The sequence below is a fragment of the Erinaceus europaeus genome, chromosome X, assembly GCF_950295315.1.
Source record: "Erinaceus europaeus chromosome X, mEriEur2.1, whole genome shotgun sequence".
NCBI classification, from domain to species: Eukaryota; Metazoa; Chordata; class Mammalia; order Eulipotyphla; family Erinaceidae; genus Erinaceus; species Erinaceus europaeus.
In genome coordinates, this window is record NC_080185.1 from 127,463,690 (window position 1) to 127,487,109 (window position 23,420).

At 57.6% G+C, this 23,420-nt stretch overlaps 2 protein-coding genes across 2 annotated transcripts in view; one reads left to right on the top strand and one right to left on the bottom strand.

Moving 5' to 3' along the window:
• The window catches only part of STS (steroid sulfatase), a 114,643-nt gene extending 105,844 nt beyond the window's left edge, over nucleotides 1-8,799 (bottom strand). The window contains exon 1 of the mRNA XM_060183101.1: nucleotides 8,589-8,799. The gene's annotated coding sequence lies outside the window, so the exon portion shown is untranslated. The remainder of the gene's footprint in view (nucleotides 1-8,588) is intronic.
• On the top strand, nucleotides 750-23,191 carry PUDP (pseudouridine 5'-phosphatase). Its single transcript, XM_016194915.2, has 4 exons — nucleotides 750-847; nucleotides 18,670-18,888; nucleotides 20,415-20,644; nucleotides 22,678-23,191. Exons 1-4 carry the CDS (start codon nucleotides 790-792, stop codon nucleotides 22,855-22,857), a joined length of 687 nt encoding a protein of 228 aa, XP_016050401.1. The 5' UTR covers nucleotides 750-789; the 3' UTR covers nucleotides 22,858-23,191.
• The last annotated feature ends 229 nt before the right edge of the window (nucleotides 23,192-23,420 follow it).

Consider the following 23,420-nt stretch of genomic DNA (forward strand, 5'->3'; position numbering starts at 1 on the left):
GTTCATTTTTTGTTTTTTAAAAGCTCAATCCACCGCTTGTTGTTCATTTTTGTTTTTTAAAAGCGCAATCCACCGCCTTGTTTCATTAAGAGACAGCTGCCTGGGCACAGCAGCGCCGGGGCTCGAACCCGGGGACCTCATGAGAGGCGCCCCGGAGGATGCTGGGAGGATGCTGGAACGATGCAAGGATGCTCCTGGACCAGGGAGCAGCCAGGTGCCGGCCAGCCCCTCCACGCATGCGCGCACCTGCAACACCCCCCCCCCCACATACGCATGCGTACTGGCGCCCAGGAGGCATCATCCCTCTGAGCAGTCCAGTCGGGCGGGCGGAAATACCCTGGAAAGCAACTTTGGGGAGTACAGCCACGAACACCCCCGGGACTGAGAGGCACAACACCCCCAAAAGCCAGAAGGGGGGGGTCCCCGAAACCAAAGAAGGAAGCCTGGCTGCGCGCGGACAATGGCACTGCAAAGACAGCCAACTGGACTTGTCGCGCCCGCCCGCGCACTATTTACGCGACTAGGCGGCGCGGCCTGGCTGCGCGCATGCGCAGAGGGTTTCGGCTGTCCGCGCTTGCGCAGTGCATCTCGGAGCCGGCGCCACGCGGGGCCCTACGCGCTCAATACGTCCGGCGGCGGAGCGCGCGCAGAGCCGCGCGTGCGCACTACGTCCGGAGAAGCGGCGGCGCGTGCGCAGAGTCGGCCCGCCGTCGCGCAGGCGCGTTGCGGCGGCCGGGCCTCCCGCTCCCTCCCCCCCCCCTTCAGTCCCGTTGCCAGGCCGACGGCAACATGGCGGCGCCCAGGCCGGTCACCCACCTGCTCTTCGACATGGACGGGCTGCTGCTCGGTGCGTGCTCGCCGGCCCCGGGATGGGGGGCGGCAAGGGGTCCCGGGGGGGCTCAAGGAGAGGCCGCAGGGCGCGGGGGGGGGGGGGTGGGTGGGGGGCGAATCGCGGGGTCGCGGCGCCGGCGGTAGGAGCGGAGGGGGCGGGGTTTCACTTCCGGGGCAGGGGGGCCACCTTCCGGTGGGCGCCCTGGGGACCCCCGCCCGCATCTCAGCGTCCTCATCTTGGGGTGCTGGGGTGCCAGGGCTCTGAACTTTGGGGGTGCACAAATAATTGAGGTCTTGGGGTGCAGGAATGTTGGGGTTCTGGGGGGTCCCCAAATTTGGGGGTGCCATGACCGTTGGCCCCTTGGGTATTGGGGTGCCAGGGTTCCCGGATATTTGGGTTACTAGGGTTCCCCTATCTTGGGGTGCAAGGATCCCCTATCTTGGAATGATGACACTCCCAATTTGGGATTCCCCCATCCTGGGGTACTGGTGTCCCCCATCTAGGGGTGCTGGGCTCCCAATCTTGGGGTGCTGGGATTCCCTGGTCTTGGGGTGCTGGTGTCCCAGGACTCTGAGCTTTTGGGGGTGCAGGAATGTTGAGGTCTTGGGGTACAGAGATTTTGAGGTTCTGGGGTTCCCTGATCTTGGGGTGCCTGGGTCTTTGGGCCCTATGGATATTGAGGTGCTCGGGTCCCCCAATCTTGGGTTGCTGAGATCCCCTATCTTGGAGTGTTGGGGTTCACAATCTTGGGGTTCTGGCATCCCCTCGTCATGGGGTGCTGGTGTCCCTGGGCTCTGAGCTTTTGGGGTGCAGGAATGTTGGGGTTCTGGGGTCTCCAGATTTGGGGTGCCATGACCGTTGGCCCCTTGGGTATTGGGGTGCCAGGGTTCCCGGATATTTGGGTTACTAGGGTTCCCCTATCTTGGGGTGCAAGGATCCCTCTATCTTGGAATGATGACACTCCCAATTTGGGGTTCGCCCATCCTGGGGTTCTGGTGTCACCCATCTAGGGGTGCCGGGCTCCCAATCTTGGGGTGCTGGGATTCCCTGGTCTTGGGGTGCTGGTGTCCCAGGACTCTGAGCTTTTGGGGGTGCAGGAATGTTGAGGTCTTGGGGTACAGAGATTTTGAGGTTCTGGGGTTCCCTGATCTTGGGGTGCCTGGGTCTTTGGGCCCTATGGATATTGAGGTGCTCGGGTCCCCCAATCTCGGGTTGCTGAGATCCCCTATCTTGGAGTGTTGGGGTTCACAATCTTGGGGTTCTGGCATCCCCTTGTCATGGGGTGCTGGTGTCCCAGGGCTCTGAGCTTTTGGGGTGCAGGAATGTTGGGGTTCTGGGTTCCCCATATCTTGGGGTGTTGTGACCGTTGGCCCCTTGGATATTGGGGTGCCAAGCTTCCTCTATTTTGGGGGTGCTAGGGTTCCCCAATCTTGGGGTGCAAGAATTAGAGGTCTTGGGGTGCAGGAATGTTAGGGTCTTGGGGTGCAGGAATGTTGAGGTCTTGGGGTGCTGGAATGAATTTTGAGGTCTTGAGGTGCAGGAATGAATTTTGAGGTCTTGGGGTGCAGGAATGAATTTTGAGGTCTTGAGGTGCAGGAATGTTGAGGTCTTGGGGTGCAAGAATTTGAGGTCTTGGGGTGCAGGAATGAATTTTGAGGTCTCACGGTGCAGGAATGTTGAGGTCTTGGGGTGCAGGAATGTTGAGGTCTTGGGATGCGGAAATGTTGAGGTCTTGGGGTGCTGCAATGAATTTTGAGGTCGAGGTGCAGGAATGTTGAGGTCTTGGGGTGCAAGAATTTGAGGTCTCGGGTGCAGGAATGTTGAGGTCTTGGGGTGCAGGAATGCTGAGGTCTCGGGGTGCAGGAATGTTGAAGTCTTGGGGTGCAGGAATGTTGGGGTCTTGGGGTGCAGGAATGTAGAGGTCTTGGGGTGCAGGAATGTTGAGGCCTAGGGATGCAGGAATATTGGGGTCTCGGGGTGCAGGAATGCTGAGGTCTCGGGGTGCAGGAATGTTGAGGCCTAGGGGTGCAGGAATGTTGGGGTCTTGGGGTGCAGGAATGTTGAAGTCTTGGGGTGCAGGAATGTTGGGGTCTTGGGGTGCAGGAATGCTGAAGTCTTGGGGTGCGGGAATGTTGAGGTCTTGGGGTGCGGGAATGTAGAGGTCTTGGGGTGTAGGAATGTTGAGGCCTAGGGATGCAGCAATATTGGGGTCTTGGGGTGCAGGAATGTTGGGGTCTTGGGGTGCAGGAATGTTGAAGTCTTGGGGTGCGGGAATGTTGAGGTCTTGGGGTGCGGGAATGTAGAGGTCTTGGGGTATAGGAATGTTGAGGCCTAGGGATGCAGGAATATTGGGGTCTTGTGGTGCAGGAATGTTGAGGTCTTGGGTTGCAGGAATGTTGGGGTTCTGGGGTCCCCATTTCTTGGGGTGCCATGACCATTAGCCCTTGGATATTGGGGTGCCAATCATCCTCTATTTTGGGGGTGCTAGGGTTCCGTATCTTGGAATGATGACTTCCCCAATTTGGGGTTCCCCCATCATGGTGTGCTGGTGTCCCCCATCTAGGGGTCCCGGGCTCCCCAATCTTGGGGTGCTGGGATTCCCTGGTCTTGGGGTGCTGGTGTCCCAGGACTCTGAGCTTTTGGGGGTGCAGGAATGTTGAGGTCTAGGGGTGCAGAGATTTTGAGGTTCTGGGGTTCCCTGATCTTGGGTTGCCTGGGTCTTTGGGCCCTATGGATATTGAGGTGCTCGGGTCCCCCAATCTCGGGTTGCTGAGATCCCTTATCTTGGGGTGTTGGGGTTCACAATCTTGGGGTTCTGGCATCCCCTCGTCATGGGGTGCTGGTGTCCCAGGGCTCTGAGCTTTTGGGGTCCAGGAATGTTGGGGTTCTGGGCTCCCCAAATCTTGGGGTGCCATGACCGTTGGCCCCTTGGATATTGGGGTGCCAGGGTTCCGGGATATTTGGGTTACTAGGGTTCCCCTATCTTGGGGTGTAAGGATCCCTCTATCTTGGAATGATGACACTCCCAATTTGGGGTTCCCCCATCCTGGGGTACTGGTGTCCCACATCTAGGGGTGCCGGGCTCCCCAATCTTGGGGTGCTGGGATTCCCTAGTCTTGGGGTGCTGGTGTCCCAGGACTCTTAGCTTTTGGGGGTGCAGGAATGTTGAGGTCTTGGGGTGCAAGAATTTGATGTCTTGGGGTGCAGGAATGCTGAGGTCTCGGGGTGCAGGAATGCTGAGGTCTCGGGGTGCAGGAATGTTGAGGCCTAGGGGTGCAGGAATGTTGAAGTCTTGGGGTGCGGGAATGTTGAGGTCTAGGGGTGCGGGAATGTAGAGGTCTTGGGGTGTAGGAATGTTGAGGCCTAGGGATGCAGGAATATTGGGGTCTTGGGGTGCAGGAATGTTGAGGTCTTGGGTTGCAGGAATGTTGGGGTTCTGGGGTCCCCTTATCTTGGGGTGCCATGACCATTAGCCCTTGGATATTGGGGTGCCAATCGTCCTCTATTTTGGGGGTGCTAGGGTTCCGTATCTTGGAATGATGACTTCCCCAATTTGGGGTTCCCCCATCATGGGGTACTGGTGTCCCCCATCTAGGGGTGCCGGGCTCCCCAATCTTGGGGTGCTGGGATTCCCTGGTATTGTGGTGCTGGTGTCCCAGGACTCTGAGCTTTTGGGGGTGCAGGAATGTTGAGTCTTGGGGTGCAAGAATTTGAGGTCTTGGGGTGCAGGAATGCTGAGGTCTTGAGGTGCTGGAATGCTGAGGTCTCGGGGTGTAGGAATGCTGAGGTCTCGGGGTGCAGGAATGTTGAGGCCTATGGGTGCAGGAATGTTGGGGTCTTGGGGTGCAGGAATGTTGGGGTCTTGGGGTGCAGGAATGTTGAAGTCTTGGGGTGTGGGAATGTTGAGGTCTTGGGGTGCGGGAATGTAGAGGTCTTGGGGTGCGGGAATGTTGAGGCCTAGGGATGCAGGAATATTGGGGTCTTGGGGTGCAGGAATGTTGAGGTCTTGGGTTGCAGGAATGTTGGGGTTCTGGGGTCCCCATATCTTGGGGTGCCATGACCATTAGCCCTTGGATATTGGGGTGCCAATCGTCCTCTATTTTGGGGGTGCTAGGGTTCCGTATCTTGGAATGATGACTTCCCCAATTTGGGGTTCCCCCATCATGGGGTGCTGGTGTCCCCCATCTAGGGGTGCCGGGCTCCCCAATCTTGGGGTGCTGGGATTCCCTGGTCTTGGGGTGCTGGTGTCCCAGGACTCTGAGCTTTTGGGGGTGCAGGAATGTTGAGGTCTTGGGGTACAGAGATTTTGAGGTTCTGGGGTTCCCTGATCTTGGGGTGCCTGGGTCTTTGGGCCCTATGGATATTGAGGTGCTCGGGTCCCCCAATCTTGGGTTGCTGACATCCCCTATCTTGGGGTGTTGGGGTTCACAATCCTGGGGTTCTGGCATCCCCTCGTCATGGGGTGCTGGTGTCCCAGGGCTCTGAGCTTTTGGGGTGCAGGAATGTTGAGGTCTTGAGGTGCAGGAATGTTGGGCTTCTGGGGTGCAGGAATGAATTTTGAGGTCTTGTCGTGCAGGAATTTTGAGTTTTTTGTGGTGCAGGATTGTTGTGGTCTTGGGGTGCAGGAATTTTGAGGTCTTTGGGATGCAGGAATTTTGGGGTTCCGGAGCCCCCAAATCTTGGGGTGTCATGACCATTGGCCCCTTGGATATTGGGGTGCCAGGGTTCTGGGATATTTGGGTTACTAGGGTTCCCCTATCTTGTTGTGCCGGGATCCCCCTACCTTGGAATGATAACATCCCCAATTTGGGGTTACCCCTATCCTGGGGTGCTGGGATTCCCTGGTTGGGAATGCAGGAATGAATTTTGAGGTCTTGGGGTGCAGGAATGTTTAGGTCTTGAAGTGCAAGAATGTTGAGGTCTTGGGGTGCAGGAATGAATTTTGAGGTCTTGGGGTGCAGGGATGAATTTTGAGGTCTTGGGGTGCGGGAATGTTTAGGTCTTGAGGTGCAAGAATGTTGAGGTCTTGGGGTGCGGGAATGTTGAGGTCTTGGGGTGCACGAATTTTTGGGTCTTGTGATGCAGAATTGTTGAGGTCTTGGGGTGCGTGAATGTTGAGGTCTTGGGGTGCGGGAATGTTGAGGTCTTGTGCTGCAGGAATTTTGGGGTCTTGGGGTGCAGGAATGATGAGGTCTTGGGGTGCAGGAATGATGAGGTCTTGGGGTGCAGGAATGTTGAGGTCTTGGAGTGCAGGAATTTTGGGGTTCTTGAGTCCCACAATCTTGGGTTGCTGGGATCCCCTATCTTGGGTTGTCAGGGTTCACAGTCTTGGGGTTCTGGGATTCCCTGGTCTTGGGGTGCTCTGACTAGGTGGTTCTTGGGTTTAGATTGGGGTCCTGCGGCTCTGAGGTCCTGGGGTGCTGGGACTAGGTGGTTCTTGAGTCTAGATCGGGGTCCTGGGCTTTGATGTCCTGGGGTGCTGGGATTAGGTGGTTCTTGAGTCTAGATTGGGGTTCTTGGGCTCTGAGGTCCTGGGGTGCTGGCACTAGGTGGTTCTTGGGTTTAGATCGGGTCCTGGGTCTCTGAGGTCCTGGGGTACTGGGATTAGGTAGTTCTTGAGTCTAGATCGGGGTCCTGGGCTTTGATGTCCTGGGGTGCTGGGATTAGGTGGTTCTTGAGTCTAGATTGGGGTCCTGGGACTGTGAGGTCCTGGGGTGCTGGGACTAGGTAGTTCTTGAGTCTAGATTGGGGTCCTGGGGCTGTGAGGTGCTGGGGTGCTGGGACTAGGTGGTTCTTGGGTTTAGATTGGGGTCCTGGGCTTTGATGTCCTGGGGTGCTGGGACTAGTTGATTCTTGGGTTTAGATCGGGATCCTGGGGCTCTGAGGTCCTGGGGTGCTCTGACTAGGTGGTTATTGGGTTTAGATCGAGGTCCTGGGGTGCTGGGACTACGTGGTTCTTGGGTTTAGATTGGGGTCCTGGGGCTCTGAGGTCCTGGGGTGCTGGGACTAGGTGGTTCTTGGGTTTAGATTGGGGTTCTTGGGCTCTGAGGTCCTGGGGTGCTCTGACTAGGTGGTTCTTGGGTTTAGATTGAGGTCCTGGGGTGCTGGGACTAGGTGGTTCTTGGGTTTAGATTGGGGTCCTGGGGCTCTGACGTCCTGGGGTGCTGGGACTAGGTGGTTCTCGGGCTTATTGGGGTCCTGGGCTCTGAGGTCCTGGAATCAGCTGTTTGTTGTGTTTGGGGCTTAGATGTGGGTCCTTGGGCTCTTGGCTCCCAGTTCTGTCTGCAGCTGTAGCAGGGAGCAGCCTGCTGTGTGGGGACAGGGGGACAGGGAGACAGGGACAGGAGGACAGGGACAGGAGGGCAGGAGGACAGGGACAGGAGGGCAGGAGACAGGGACAGTTGGACAGGGGCAGGGAGACAGGGGCAGGAGGACAGGGACAGTTGGACAGGGGACAGGAGGACATGGACAGGAGGACAGGGACAGTTGGACGGGGGCAGGGAGACAGGGGCAGGAGGACAGGGACAGGAGGACAGGGACAGTTGGACAGGGGCAGGAGGACAGGGGCAGTTGGACAGGGACAGTTGGACAGGGGCAGGGAGACAGGGACAAGAGGACAGGGGCAGTTGGACAGGGGCAGTTGGACAGGGGCAATTGGACTGGGGCAGGAGGACAGGGACAGTTGGACAGGGGCGGGGAGCTGGGGGACAGGGGCAGGAGGACGGGGACAGGGACAGGAAGACAGGGACAGCTGGACAGGGGCGGGGGGCCTGGGGACAGAGGCAGGTGGCAGGGAGGCACAGGGCAGGGAGACAGGGACAGGAGTACAGGGGCAGGAGGACAGGCTGGAGCAGGGGGAAGGGGTCAGGGGGACAGGGGCAGGAGGACAGGGACAGTTGGACAGGGGCAGGGGGACAGGGACAGGGTGCATGGACAGGGACAGTTGGATGGGGGCAGAGAGACAGGGACAGGAGGACAGGGGCCGGGGCAGGGGGACAGGGGCTGTGGCAGGAGGACAGGGACAGTTGGACAGGGGCCGGGGGACAGGGGCAGGAGCAGGAGGACAGGGCCAGGGGGCCAGGGACAGTTGGATGGGGGCAGGGAGACAGGGACAGGACAGGGGCTGGGGTAGGGGGACGGGCAGGGAGACAGGGGGCAGGGGCATGGGGGCAGGGTCCAGGACAGGGGGCAGGGGGACAGGGCCCGGGGCAGAGGCAGGGGGCAGGGGCAGGAGCATGGGGTGTGGAGGCCCCTCTGGACATGAGATGCTGGGCAGCTGGGCCCAGGCCAGGGCGCCCCTCTCCCTCGCGGCCACCCTGGCTCCTTTGTGCCTGCAGCCGACCGTCGCCCCCCCCCCCCCCAGCAGAATCCCGTGGCGGGTGGCTCCAGGCCCCTCTCGGGGGCCGCGGGGCTCAGAGCTGCCGCCCATGGACCCCTGCCTCCTGCTCTGGGACCCCGGGCCGGTCAGGTCAGAGGCCCACGTCTCCCGGGACAGGAAGCAGGGAGCCTCTCCCTCCACGTGGGGGTCTGCCGGCCCGCCACCCGGCTGCTCAGACATCCCTGCCCAGGGCAGGAGGAAGGCAGGACCACCAGGAAGCCGCGGCCTGCATGGAGGAGCGGCCCCACCCAGGCAGAGCCCCCGCCCTGCCTCCCATCTCCCCCTGCCACCCGTCTCCCCGCCTCCCCTCCCTGGGCGTCTCTGGCCCGGCTGTCCCCCCTCCCCAGCAGGGACGGCTCACCCTGCAGCGCACCTGACCTGTTTGACCTTGTGGGGCTCGACTCCACTTCCCGGATCCAGGCCAGGCCACACCGGGGGCCCCAGGCTACGTCCTGGCTGCTGTCCCGCTGACACCTGCCCCCTGGGACCCTGCGGCCTGACGCTGCCTCTGGGAGGCCCTGGGACACGCAGCAGATGCTCAGGGCTCCGGCCCTGTCTGCCGCCCAGCCCCGCCAAGACCTCGAGATGCCCCCTGTGCCTTCCTCTGACCTGTGGCTCCGGGATTCTGCCCTCCGCACCCGGCCTGAACCTCCTTGTTGGACAGAGCGCCAGGCACTTGGGCACTGGCACTGCCACACAGGGCACAGGGCCAGGGAGACAGACGGACGGGCTCTGCACAGACGCTCCTGCCTGAGGCTCTGAGGCCCCAGGTTCCATCCCCAGCACCACCAGCATCCAGGGCTCAGCAGGGCTCTGGGAAATAATAATAATAATAATAATAATAATAATAATAATAATAATAATAATAATAATGGTTCTGCACACAGACTCTCCTGCCTGAGGCCCCAGGTTCCATCCCCAGCACCACCAGCAGCCAGGGCTCAGCAGGGCTCTGGGAAATAATAATAATAATAATAATAATAATAATAATAATAATGGTTCTGCACACAGACTCTCCTGCCTGAGGCTCTGAGGCCCCAGGTTCCATCCCCAGCACCACCAGCAACCAGGGCTCAGCAGGGCTCTGGGAAATAATAATGATAATAATAATAATGGTTCTGCACACAGACTCTCCTGCCTGAGGCCCCAGGTTCCATCCCCAGCACCACCAGCAGCCAGAGTCAGCAGGGCTCTGGGTAAGTAACTATTTTAAATAGAGTGAGGGACACAAGGTACCAGAGCTTTTGGACACCTTCAAGGATCCCCTGAGCGGAAACCTGGGTCACACACAGCGAGGACAAGCCCTGCGCCATCTGACCGCCTTGGTGCTGGTATCTTCTCTACTCTTGACTATTATTATTATTACTGTTGTTGTTACTGCCAGCGGGCTTCTCCCTGGGGCTCCGCACACAAAAAACCCCACCACTCCAAGGAGCCACTTTTATTCTTTCTTTTTTGGATACAGGCAGAAATGGAGAGAGAAGGGGCGAGACAGAGACCCTGCAGCCCTGCTCCTCCGCTCCTGAAACTCACCCCCTGCAGGTGGGGACCGGGGGCTCGAACCCGGGTCCGGATCCTTGAGCGTGGAAGTGCGGGCTCTGCGTGCCAGGCCACCTGTCTGTGTTTTTGCTCGCACGGTCTGCGACCCGCAACCCTGTCTCCTCGCCGGAGCCGCTCTGTCTCACCTTCTCAATCTTGGTCTCCTCTTAGGTTCTGTGTTTGCTTTTTGCTTCAGGAATGTCAGACATGAGCAAATGATTCCTCTGTCCTTAGCTGATTTCTTTTCTTCTCCTTTCTTAGTTTTTTTTTTAAAAAAGTTCAGGTTATCAGGTGGTAGCACAGCGGGTTAAGGGCACATGGCGCAAAGCGCAAGGACCGGCGTAAGGATCCCGGTTCCAGCCCCCGGCTCCCCACCTGCAGGGTAGTCGCTTCACAGGCGGTGAAGCAGGTCTGCAGGTGTCTGTCTTTCTCTCTCCCCCCTCTCTGTCTTCCCCTCCTCTCTCCATTTCTCTCTGTCCTACCCAACAACAACAACAACATCAGTAACAACAACAATAACTACAACAATTAAACAAGAGCAACAAAAGGGAATAAATAAATGAATATATTTTTTAAATTATGTGCAAGGACCAGCGTAAGGATCCCGGTTCGAACCCCCGGCTCCCCACATGCAGGGGAGTCGCTTCACAGGCGGTGAAGCAGGTCTGCAGCTGTCTGTCTTTCTCTCCCCCTCTCTGTCTTCCCCTCCTCTCTCCATTTCTCTCTGTCCTATCCAACAATGACAACAGCAGTAACTACAACAATTTAAAAAAAGTTTAAACTTTGTGACAGAGAAAATGAGAGGGGGAGAAAGAGAAATTGAAAGAGAGACAGAGACGCCTGCAGCCCCGCTTCACCACTCCTGAAGCTTCCCCTCTGCAGGTGGGGACCAGGGGCTCGAACCCAGGTCCTTGGTATTCCATGCAGTTTACAAAGTGTGCCACCAACCAGCCTCCCTCTCTCCCTCTCTATGGATCTCTCTTTTTTTTTTTCCTCCTTTCTTTTGTAAAGCAGAGAGACCTGCTCCTCCATCCCTACAACTCCTGGCCAAGAGTAAATGCTTGAGGGTCCTTCCTACCTCCCCCTGCTTGTAGGGCTCCGGGGAGGGTCTCCCAGCTCCTGGGGCTACAGGGGAGGGTCCCCCAGCTCCTGGGGCTCCAGGGGAGGGTCCCCCAGCTCCTGGGGGTCCAGGGGAGGGTCTCCCAGGTCCTGGGGCTACAGGGGAGGGTCTCCCAGCTCCTGGGGCTACAGGGGAGGGTCCCCCAGCACCTGGGGCTACAGGGGAGGGTCTCCCAGCACCTGGGGCTACAGGGGAGGGTCTCTCAGCACCTGGGGCTACAGGGAGGGTCTCCCAGCACCTGGGGCTACAGGGGAGGGTCTCCCAGCACCTGGGGCTACAGGGGAGGGTCTCTCAGCACCTGGGGCTACAGGGAGGGTCTCCCAGCACCTGGGGCTACAGGGGAGGGTCTCCCAGCTCCTGGGGCAACAGGGGAGGGTCTCTCAGCTCCTGGGGCTACAGGGAGGGTCTCCCAGCACCTGGGGCTACAGGGGAGGGTCTCCCAGCTCCTGGGGCAACAGGGGAGGGTCTCTCAGCTCCTGGGGCAACAGGGGAGGGTCCCCAGCTCCTGGGGTTACAAGGGAGGGTCCCTGCTTGTGGGCTACAAGGGAGGGTCTCCCAGTACCTGGGGCTACATTGGAGGGTCCCCAGCTCCTGGGGCTACAGATGAGAATCTCCCAGCTCCTGGGGCTCCAGGGGAGGGTCTCCCAGCTCCTGGGGCTACAAGGGAGGGTCCCCAAGCACCTGAGGCTACAGGGGAGGGTCTCCCAGCTCCTGGGCTACAAGGGAGGGTCTCCCAGCTCCTGGGCTACAAGGGAGGGTCTCCCAGCTCCTGAGACTACAGGGGAGGGTCTCCCAGCACCTGGGACAACAGGGGAGGGTCTCTCAGCACCTGGGGCTACAGGGGAGGGTCCCCCAGCACCTGGGACTACAGGGGAGGGTCTCCCAGCACCTGGGGCTACAGGGGAGGGTCTCCCAGCTCCTGGGACTACAGGGGAGGGTCTCCCAGCACCTGGGGTTACAGGGGAGGGTCTCCCAGCTCCTGGGGCTACAGGGGAGGGTCTCCCAGCTCCTGAGGCTACAGTGGAGGGTCCCCCAGCTCCTGGGGCTACAAGGGAGGGTCCCTGCTTGTGGGCTACAAGGGAGGGTCTCCCAGTACCTGGGGCTACAAGGGAGGGTCTCTCAGTACCTGGGGCTACATTGGAGGGTCCCCAGCTCCTGGGGCTACAGATGAGAATCTCCCAGCTCCTGGGGCTCCAGGGGAGGGTCTCCCAGCTCCTGGGGCTACAGGGGAGGGTCCCCAAGCACCTGAGGCTACAGGGGAGGGTCTCCCAGCTCCTGGGCTACAAGGGAGGGTCTCCCAGCTCCTGAGACTACAGGGGAGGGTCTCCCAGCACCTGGGACAATAGGGGAGGGTCTCCCAGCTCCTGGGGCTACAGGGGAGGGTCCCCCAGCACCTGGGGCTACAGGGGAGGGTCTCCCAGGTCCTGGGGCTACAGGGGAGGGTCTCCCAGCTCCTGGGGCTACAGGGGAGGGTCCCCCAGCACCTGGGACTACAGGGGAGGGTTCCCCAGCACCTGGGGCTACAGGGAAGGGTCTCTCAGCACCTGGGGCTACAGGGGAGGGTCTCCCAGCTCCTGGGGTTACAAGGGGGGGTCTCCCAGCTCCTGGGGCTACAGGGGAGGGTCTTTCAGCTCCTGAGGCTACAGGGATGGGTCTCCCAGCTCCTGAGGCTACAGGGATGGGTCTCCCAGCTCTTGGGGCTACAGGGGAGGGTCTCCCAGCTCCTGGGGCTACAGGGGAGGGTCCCTGCTTGTGGGCTACAAGGGAGGGTCTCCCAGTACCTGGGCCTACATTGGAGGGTCCCCAGCTCCTGGGGCTACAGGTGAGAGTCTCCCAGCTCCTGGGGCTACAGGGGAGGGTCTCCCAGCTCCTGGGCTACAAGGGAGGGTCTCCCAGCTCCTGGGACTACAGGGGAGGGTCTCCCAGCACCTGGGACTACAGGGGAGGGTCTCCCAGCACCTGGGGTTACAGGGGAGGGTCTCCCAGCTCCTGGGGCTACAGGGGAGGGTCTCCCAGCACCTGGGGCTACAGGGGAGGGTCTCCCAGCACCTGGGGCTACAGGGGAGGGTCTCCCAGCACCTGGGGCTACAGGGGAGGGTCTTCCAGCACCTGGGGCTACAGGGTAGTGTCCCCTGCTCCTGGACTACAGGGGAGGGTCTCCCAGCTCCTGGGGCTACAGGGGAGGGTCTCCCAGCACCTGGGGCTACAGGGGAGGGTCTCCCAGCACCTGGGGCTACAGGGGAGGGTCTCCCAGCTTCTGGGGCTACAGGGGAGGGTCCCCCCACCCCATCTCCTGGGCAGTGGGCAGGGCCCCCCACTCTAGCATCTTCTCCTGGACTGACCCAGGGTTCTGCTGACGGGGCCCAGGGCGCTGGCCTTCAAGGGTCTGGAGATTAAGCCCAGACAGTGGGGTCTCGGGACCTCAGTCACGGACCCGTCTCCCCCTGGGTCAGGGGCTTCCTGGGTGCTGTGCAGGGTGCTGAGAGAGGAGAGACCCACAGCCCTGCCCACCCTCCATGGGCTCCCTGGGTGCTGTGCAGGGTGCTGAGAGAGGAGAGACCCCACAGCCCTGCCCACCCTCCATGGGCTCCCTGGGTGCTGTGCCTGGTGCTGAGAGAGGAGAGACCCACAGCCCTGCCCACCCTCCATGGGCTCCCTGGGTGCTGTGCAGGGTGCTGAGAGAGGAGAGACCCCACAGCCCTGCCCACCCTCCATGGGCTCCCTGGGTGCTGTGCCTGGTGCTGAGAGAGGAGAGACCCCACAGCCCTGCCCACCCTCCATGGGCTCCCTGGGTGCTGTGCCTGGTGCTGAGAGAGGAGAGACCCCACAGCCCTGCCCACCCTCCATGGGCTCTCTGGGTGCTGTGCCTGGTGCTTTGTGGTTTTGTCTCAGCATCTGTCTTGCACGATGCCATCAGAGACGGGTCTCTGTCCGTCTCCCCCACCCCGCCGAGCCGGCACCCTGAGCCTTATCTGTGGTCTCCCGAGGGCCGTGGTCGCTGTGTCTCCATCAGATAGCAGGGAGCCCCGCCTGATGCGCGGTCTCTGGCCTCTCCGTCCCCCAGGGGCCCCGTCACGCCTCCCCCTCTGTGACCCGTCTCTTCCAGTCCTCTCTCCTTCAACTGGTTTAAAGCCCTTGGATGTGAGGTGACTCAGGGTGGCGCAGTGGGCAGGGGCTCCCCGGCCTTCGCTGTCCCTCCCCGCCAAGCGTCTGGGGGTCAGGCACCGGTTGATTGATTGATCAGAGACAACTTCCAATAGATTGATTGATTGATTAGACAGACAGATGCCGAGCCCCCTCTGGCCCCTGATGCCAGGGAGGGAACCAGGGCCTCACGCCTGAGAGTGGGGCTCCGCCCACTGCCCCGTCCGGCCAGCGCTGACCAGTTTTACGTCACACTGCTGCTGCTGCACTGCCCTGGTGCGGGCAGCATGTCTGCGGGCGTCTGGGTCCTCGCCCGTCCCCACGCAGGGGAACCACTGCCCGGGAGCCTCTCTGGGCTGCCAGCTGGTTTGTGAGGGAGAGAGACGTGGAGGAGCCGCCCCGGAACCTGGGACCTTGGGCCCCGGAGGAAGCAGCCTTTGCTCAGTGAAGAGAAAAAGCTGAGGCCGGGAGGGGCTGCAGAGGCTGTCCTACCTCGGGCTCTGGAGATATAATAACAATAATAATAATAATCATGGTTCTGCACACAGACTCTCCTGCCTGAGGCTCTGAGGTCCCAGGTTCCACCCCCAACACCACCAGCAGCCAGGGCTCAGCAGGGTTCTGGGAAATAATAATAATAATAATTAATAATAATAATAATAATAATAATAATGGTTCTGCAGACAGACTCTCCTGCCTGAGGCTCTGAGGCCCCAGGTTCCATCCCCAGCACCACCAGCAGCCAGAGCTCAGGGAAGAAATAATAATAACAACAATAATAATAATAGTAATGTTAATAATAATAATGGTTCTGCACAGACTCTCTTGCCTGAAGCTCTGAGGCCCCAGCTTCCATTCCCAGCACCACCAGCAGCCAGGGCTCAGCAGGGCTCTGGGAAATAATAATATAATAATAATAATAGCTGTTCTGCACACAGACTCTCCTGCCTGAGGCCCCAGGTTCCAGGTTCTATCCCCAGCACCACCAGCAGCCAGAGCTCAGCAGGGCTCTAGGGAAATAATAATAATAATAATAATAATAGCAATTCTGCAGACACACTCTCCTGCCTGAGGCTCTGAGGCCCCAGGTTCCATCCCCAGCACCACCAGCAGCCAGGACTCAGCAGGGCTCTGGGAAATTATAATATTAATAGCAGTTCTGCACACAGACTCTCCTGCCTGAGGCTCTGAGGCCCCAGGTTCCATCCCCAGCACCACCATCAGCCAGAGCTCAGCAGGGCTCTGGGAAATAATAATAATAATAATAATGTTCTGCACAAGACTCTCCTGCCTGAGACTCTGAGGCCCCAGGTTCCATCCCCAGCACCACCAGCAGCCAGGGCTCAGCAGGATGAACTCCCATCTCAATCTTCTTATTCAGACCAACCCCTGAGAGGCAGCACAGGACCATCACACTGGCAGCCGGGGTTCACCTGGCTGAGCGCACAGGGACCCGAGTTTGAGTCCCCGGTCCCCAACCTGCAGGGGGGGGGACGCTTTTGGAGCGGTGTATGAAGAGACGCAGACCCAGAGACTTGGGTGTCCGCGCCTTTGCTGACATCCTGCTTGGTGGCCTCCCCTCCCAGTGCCCTTTCCCGGCCAGGCCCTTCCCTGTGCCCGACCACTGCCCTGTCCAGCCCTGCCCAGTGGGCCACTTACCGGGGCTTCCTGGTTGTCCCGGCTGGCAGTGTCCTCTCATCAGCTGGCTTCCTCTCTGCTCTGGCCTCTGCCCCTAATTACAGTAGCCAAAGCTCCTGGAAGGGCGCGTGGGCGGGTGGGCGGGAGGCTGTCGGGCCGCCGGGTGCCAGGTGCCAGGGCGGGCGGGCTGTGGGCGCAGGACCCGGGGTCCCCACCAGCTGTCTGCGGCCTCAGGGCTGGGCCCAGGGTGCTGTCACATATAGGGAAGACGAGGTTCAAGTCCGTCTGCAGGCTCCAGGACCCTGCCCCTGAGCCCCACTGGGACCCACCCACGGCCTCCTCCTTTCTGTTTTAACGTTTTTTTTTTTTTAATTTTTTTTTATTTATTTTATTTTACTTATTTATTCCCTTTTGTTGCCCTTGTTGTTTTATTGTTGTAGTTATTATTATTGTTATCGTCGTTGTTGGATAGGACAGAGAGAAATGGAGAGAGGAGGGGAAGACAGAGAGGAGGAGAGAAAGATAGACACCTGCAGACCTGCTTCACCACCTGTGAAGCGACTCCCCTGCAGGTGGGGAGCCGGGGTTTGAACCGGGATCCTTATGCCGGTCCTTGTGCTTTGCGCCACCTGCGCTTAACCCGCTGCGCTACAGCCCGACTCCCTGTTTTAACGGTTTTTATTAGTGATTTAATACCGATTTACAAAATTATAATTATAATACGACAGGGACGAATCCAGTCCTTTCCCACCAGTTTCCAGTCCCCTCCACTGGAAACTGCAGTGTTTGTCCCAGGCTCAAAGATGTGGGCTGACTATTATTTCTACAACTATCTCTTTATATATCTTTGCCCATTTTGTTCTCCGGTCCTGCTTTGTCTTCCTGTCTTAGCCACACCTCCACCTGTGACTCCTTCCGAGTGTCCTTCCTTCCTTTTTCCCCTCTTCTCTCTCTCCGGGTCCTGATGGAGTTGGAGTTCAGACCCTCTGGGCATCTTCCCCTGACATGTCTCCCCCTCTGGGAGCCTGGACCCAAATTCTTTCTGGGGAGCAGAAGGTGGGAGTTGTGGCTTCTGTCATTGCTTCTCCGCTGGACATGGGTGTTGGCAGGTGGATCCACACCCCCAGCCTGTGTCTGTCTGTCCCTAGTGGGGCAGGGTTCTGGGGAGGGGAGGCTCCAGGACACACGGGTGAGGGTGTCTGCCCAGGGAGGTCAGGTTGGCGTCACGGCAGCATCTGCAACTTGGTGTCTGAGAAGCATCAAGATGTAAAGCAGGACCAAGGGTTTAATAACCAGGAACCCAAAGATGAGAATTATAAGCCAAAGGTATTTTCTGATTGTTGCAATCTCCTTGCACAACGATACAGGAAGACACACTGCAAATCCGGTTTCTGGAAGGCTTGAACCTATCGTGAGGGTCATTATATCCAGTACATTTCTGGGGGCAGGCGGATAGCGCAGTGGGAGAAGACGGGACCTGCTTGCTGGAGGTTCAAATCCTGACACTTCTCTCCACCAGGGCATAGCAGTACCATGAGCTTTTTTCCTTAATTTTTTTCCCCCTCAATCCTAAAAGGAACAAATGTGGTTCAAGGAGACTGCAGAGTGGTCTGTGCACCAGACAGTCGCGCCAGGGACCCCCGAGGTCTTGGGTTTAATCCCCGATAACACCATAAGCCAGATGTGAGAAGTTCTCTCTCCCTCCCCCTCTCTCAATATATATATATATATCGACCTGTCGTTGAAGAAAAATTCAGCACTCGGGAAACGAAATAATGCTTCTGCAGAAAAACTCTCCTGCCTGAGGCTCTGAGGCCCCAGGTTCAATACCCAGCACCACCAGCAGCCAGAGTTCAGCAGGGCTCCGGTCTCAGTACATATATTTACCGCTCTCTCTCCATGACTAAAATAAGTAAAATATTTTAATGAATAAATAAATACTATTTTCAAATTGATTCATTGATGGCCAGACATTTGTTGAGGACATTACTTATTGGTCCCAGAATTCCCATCCCCAGAGTCCCCTGTGTCTGTCTGTCCCTAGTGGGGCAGGGCTCTGGGGAGGGGAGGCTCCAGGACACACGGGTGAGGGCGTCTGCCCAGGGAGGTCAGGTTGGCATCATGGCGGCATCTGCAACTTGGTGTCTGAAAAGCATTAAGATATAAAGCAGGACAAAGTGTTTAATAACCAGGAACCCAAAGGTAGGAACAGAGCAGATGGAACTAGGGGTCTTCCTGTGGGAAGAAGCCAGGACGTCTATTTTAGGTCTATTCCAAGGGGCCCGTGACTTTAGTCCTTGTCACCTGAGCCTGACAGGTAACGTGCAGGTGGGCTGCAAGTCTTGTCTGGGGAGATGGTGTCAGAGCTGGGAATAGGATTAGAATTTTTATTTTCCTACTAGTGATTTAATAATAACTGAACAAGATTGTGAGGTAAGAGGGCTACAATTCTATATAATCCCAACCCCCAGAGTCCCCTGTCCCAGCCCCTCCATTGGAAGCTTCCCTGTTCTTTATCCTTCTGGGAGCCTGGACCCAAATTCTTTCTGGGGAGCAGCAGGTGGGAGTTGTGGCTTCTGTCATTCCTTCTCCGCTGGACATGGGTGTTGGCGGGTGTATCCACACCCCCAGCCTGTATCTGTCTGTCCCTAGTGGGGCAGGGCTCTGGGGAGGGGAGGCTCCAGGACACACGGGTGAGGACAGACGTCTGCCCAGGAAGGTCAGGCTGGAGCCTCAGGCATGAGAATGTCTTAGCATCACCATTATGCTATCTACTCTCACCCACCCACCTATTCCCCTTCCACAAAAAGGGAGAGAAACGAAGTTTTCTGGATGTCTGGCTGCTGCCCTCACACCCCAAGTCAAGGGCTGGTAGGGGTGCACCTGCCGCCAGGTGTGTCAGCACCGTGGGCTGGGAGGGGACAGACCTGAGTTTCCCGGGCCTCTGGGCGCCCACGGGTCCCCGCCGAGCTGAGCTGAGCTGAGCTGAGCTGAGCTGAGCGGCCCTGTGCCTTGCAGACACGGAGCGCCTGTACTCGGTGGTGTTCCAGGACATCTGCGGCCGCTACGGGAAGCAGTACTCCTGGGCTGTGAAGTCGCTGGTGATGGGGCAGACGGCGCCCGAGGCCGCCCGGATCATCGTGCAGACGCTGGAGCTGCCCCTGAACCCCGAGGACCTGCTGCAGGAGAGCCAGGCCCGGCTGCGAGACCTCTTCCCCACCTGCGGCCTCATGCCAGGTGTGCCCGCCTCATCTGCGCTCTCCGCGCCCCCCCTTCCCCCCCACCCCACCCCCCCGGCCTTGGAGGCTTTGCAGCTGCTCCCTCACTGTCTGCTTTCTCTCGCCCTGCATCTCGTTTATTTATCTTATGGTCTGTTTATCTGTTGGATAGAGATTGCCAGAAAGAGAGGGGCGGGGGAGACAGAGAGACAGACCCCTGCAGCCTGGCTTCACCGCTCATGAAGCTTCCCCCCTGCAGCTGGGGACCAGGGGCTTGAACCCGGGTCCTTGTGCCTGGGAACAGGTGCCCTCAGCCAGGTGAGCCCCCACCTGGTCCCTTCTATCCTATTCTAGACTGTTCACCTGATTCTGTTCCATTCTAGCAGATTCTATTCTATTCTATTCTATTCTTTTTTTTAATTTATTTTTTATTTAAGAAAGGATAAATTAACAAAACCATAGGGTAGGAGGGGTACAACGCCACACAATTCCCACCACCCAATCTCCATATCCCATCCCCTCCTGATAGCTTTCCCACTCTCTATCCCTCTGGGAGCATGGACCCAGGGTCATTGTGGGTTGCAGAAGGTGGAAGGTCTGACTTCTGTAGTTGCTTCCTTCTATTCTATTCTATTCTATTCTATTCTATTCTATTCTATTCTATTCTATTCTATTCTATTCTATTCTATTCTATTCTATTCTATCCTATCCTATCCTATCCTATCCTATCCTATCCTATCCTATCCATCATATTCTATTCTACTATTCTATTCTATCCTATTCATCATATTCTATTCTGTTCTGTTCTGTTCTATCCTATCCTATCCTATCCTTTTCTATCCTATCCCATCCCATTTATTGTATTCTATTCGATTATAGTATATTCTAGCATATTCTATTCTGTTCTTTATTTTATTCTACCCTATCCTATCATCATATCACATTCTAATCTTAAATTCTATTCCATTCCATTTTAATGAAAAGAGTCCCTTGTTGCCCTGCTCCACCGCTCATGAAGCTTCCCCCCCGCAGGTGGGGACTGGGGGCTCAAACCCGGGTCCTTGTGCCTGGGAACAGGTGCCCTCAGCCAGGTGAGCCCCCACCTGGCCCCTTCTATCCTATTCTAGACTGTTCACCTGGTTCTCTTCCATTCTTACTCATTTTGTTCAGTAATTCAATTATTTTAACACATTCTCTGCTACCACAGTGCGAACTATCTTGCCATGTCACAGCAGACTCTACGCGGTTCCGACTTTCCTCTAAAATCACCTTTTGCTCCCATTATTTTCTCTTATGTTCGATAGAACCGAGAGAAAGAGAAGAGGGGGAGGGGAGAGAGACCCCTCCAGCCCTGCTCCGCCATTCAAGAGCTTCTGCCTTGCGGGTGGGCAGCAGGGGCTCAAACCCAGGTCCTTGTGCCTGGGAGCCGGTGTGCCGCCACCCACCTGGCCCCTCACCACACCTTCTCCGTCTGTCCCGCGGCGGACCCGGGCGGCAGCTGTCTCTCTGCCTGTCTGTCCCTCACGTCCGCCCGTCCGTCCGCAGGTGCCGAGCGGCTGATAGGGCATCTTAAGAAGCATGGGGTCCCCACGGCCGTGGCCACCAGCTCGGGAACGTCGTCCTTCCGCCTCAAGACCCGGCACCACCAGCCCTTCTTTCACCTGTTTGACCACGTGGTGCTGGGAGACGACCCCGCCGTGCGCCAGGGCAAGCCGCACCCCGACATCTTCCTGGCCTGCGCCCGCCGCTTCTCACCGCCCGCGCCCGAGGCCTCGGTGAGTGCTGGCGGCCGGCCGGGGTTCGAGCCGGCTCTGTCGCCCGGGACCCCCGGCCTGCGTGCCTTTCAGAGAGAGGCTACGGACAGGGACAGACAGACGGGCTCCTGCCCACAGAGGCCAGGCACGTGGCCAGTCCCCAAGGCCACAGGAAGGTGCCTCGAACCCAGGGCACCTGGACAAGGTGGGGAGAACTGGGTGTGAGGGCTGGGGACACAGCACAAGGGCTCTGAAATAATATCAGTATCAATAATAGTAATAATAAGGGTTCTGCACACAGAGGCTCCTGCCTGAGGCTCTGAGGCCCCGGGTACAATAATAATAATAGTAATAGTAATAATAATAATAATGGTTCTGCACACAGAGGCTCCTGACTGATGCTCTGAGGCCCCAGGTACAATAATAGTAATATTAATAGTAATAATAATAATGGTTCTGTAAGCAGACTCTGCTGCCTGAGGCGCTGAAAATGATAATAATAATAATAATAATAATGGTTCTGCAGACAGACTCTCCTGCCTGAGGCTCTGAGGCCCCAGGTTCCATCCCCAGCACCACCAGCAGCGAGGGCTCAGCAGGGCTCTGGGAAATAATAATAATAATAATAATAATAATAATAATAATAATAATGGTTCTGCACACAGACTCTCCTGCCTGAGGCTCTGAGGCCCCGGGTACAATAATAATAATAGTAATAGTAATAATAATAATAATAATGGTTCTGCAAGCAGATTCTCCTGCCCGAGGCTCAGGCCCCAGGTTCCATCCCCAGCACCACCAGCAGCCAGAGCTCAGCAGGGCTCTGGGAAATAATAATAATAATAGTAATAATAATAATAATAATGGTTCTGCAAGCAGATTCTCCTGCCTGAGGCTCTGAGGCCCCAGGTCCCATCCCCAGCACCACCAGCAGCCAGGGCTCAGCAGGGCTCTGGGAAATAATAATAATAAATAATAATAATAATAATGGTTCTGCACACAGACTCTCCTTCCTGAGGCCCCAGGTATAATAATAATAATAATAATAATGGTTCTGCACACAGATGCTCCTGCCTGAGGCTCTGAGGCCCCAGGTTCCATCCCCAGCACCACCAGCAGCCACGGCTCAGCAGAGCTCTGGGAAATAATAATAATAAATAATAATAATAATGGTTCTGCACACAGACTCTCCTGCCTGAGGCTCTGAGGCCCCAGGTTCCATCCCCAGCACCACCAGCAGCCAGAGCTCAGCAGGGCTCTGGGAAATAATAATAATAATAATAATGGTTCTGCACACAGGCACTCCTGCCTGAGGCTCTGAGGCCCCAGGTTCCATCCCCAGCACCACCAGCAGCCAGAGCTCAGCAGGGCTCTGGGAAATAATAATAATAATAATAATAATAATATTGGTTCTGCACACAGACTCTCCTGCCTGAGGCTCTGAGGCCCCAGGTTCCATCCCCAGCACCACCAGCAGCCAGGGCTCAGCAGGGCTCTGGGGAAAAATTATAATCATAACAACGGTAATAATAATAATGGGGCTGCAGCAGGTCTGCAGGTGTATGTCTGTCTGTCTTCCCCTCTGTTCTTTCCCCTCTCAATTTCTCCCTGTCCTATCAAGTATATTAGAAAGAAAGAAAAAGGAGGGGGGTGTTTCAGGAAAAAGTAACCTGCACGAGCCCCAGCGACAGCCGTGGAGGCCAATAAGTAATTAAAATATAAAGAAAGGAGAGGAGCAGCGGGCCTCACATACCTGTGATGGGCACATTGGACGGGTCTTGCTGTCCGTATGGGACCGACCACCTGTCTGTTCAGCCTATCTCTCTGTGTGTGTGTAAGCAGGGAGATGATCTCCTTTTTGACTGCAGAGTAGTATTCCACACGGGTTCTAGTGCCCGGAACGTCTTTAGCTGGGCGTTTAGGCTACGTTCACTCCTTGGCCGGCGTGAATGGTCAGCGCCCTTGCTTGACGTAGCAGATGTGCAAAGCCCGTGCGGCCGTGTGCCAAGCGAGGGCACGGCCCTGTCACCCCTCTCTCTCTCCCCCGCCCGCAGTGCCTGGTCTTTGAAGACGCCCCCAACGGGGTGGAGGCGGCGCTGGCCGCCGGGATGCAGGCGGTCATGGTGCCCGACGCCAACCTCAGCCCAGAGCTGACGGCCAGAGCCACCCTGGTGCTCGGCTCTCTGGAGGAGTTCCGGCCGGAGCTGTTCGGCCTGCCGCCCTTCGAGGACTGAGAGACAGACACGCACACACACACCCGGCCAGGGCGCCCTCTCCCTCCCGAGTGTCCAAGGGAGAGAAAAATGCAGGGCGGACATCACGCCCCCACCCTCCGTGTCTCCGGGATGGACGCCGGCTCGGCCAGTGAGAGCATGGAGCCTGGAACCCACCTGCAGGCGTACCACATTACAGTGTGCAAGGACCCAGGTTCGAGCCCCCGGCCCCCATCTGCAGCGGGGAAGCTTCGCGAGCGGAGGAGCAGGGCTGCGGGTGTCTCTTTGTCTGTCTCCCTCCCCTCTCAGTTTCTCTCTGTCTCTATCCAGTAATAAACAAACAAATAATTTATAACGCCCTTGGCACTGTGTGGACGCCCACGCCCCCAGACTTGCCCCAGAATCCTTTGGTGGGGCGGGGGGTGGCTTTTCGTCTTGTTATTTCTGTTCTGAGACCTGCCGGGAAGTGACACATGGACTCACAGGCCTGTCTGTCTGGCCGTGTCCACGCGGCGTTGGCGCACAGAGGTGCCGCACTTAGGGCCTTCACGGCCGCACATGCCTCCCACCTTCCAGACGAGCTC

Excerpts from the sequence above, each read along its gene's own strand:
- PUDP (XM_016194915.2), top strand. The coding sequence starts at position 790 with ATGGCGGCGCCCAGGCCGGTCACCCACCTGCTCTTCGACATGGACGGG. Across the intron at positions 848-18,669 it reads CATGGACGGGCTGCTGCTCG|ACACGGAGCGCCTGTACTCG; the intron begins GTGCGTGCTCGC and ends TGTGCCTTGCAG. Across the intron at positions 20,645-22,677 it reads CGCCCGCGCCCGAGGCCTCG|TGCCTGGTCTTTGAAGACGC; the intron begins GTGAGTGCTGGC and ends CCCCGCCCGCAG.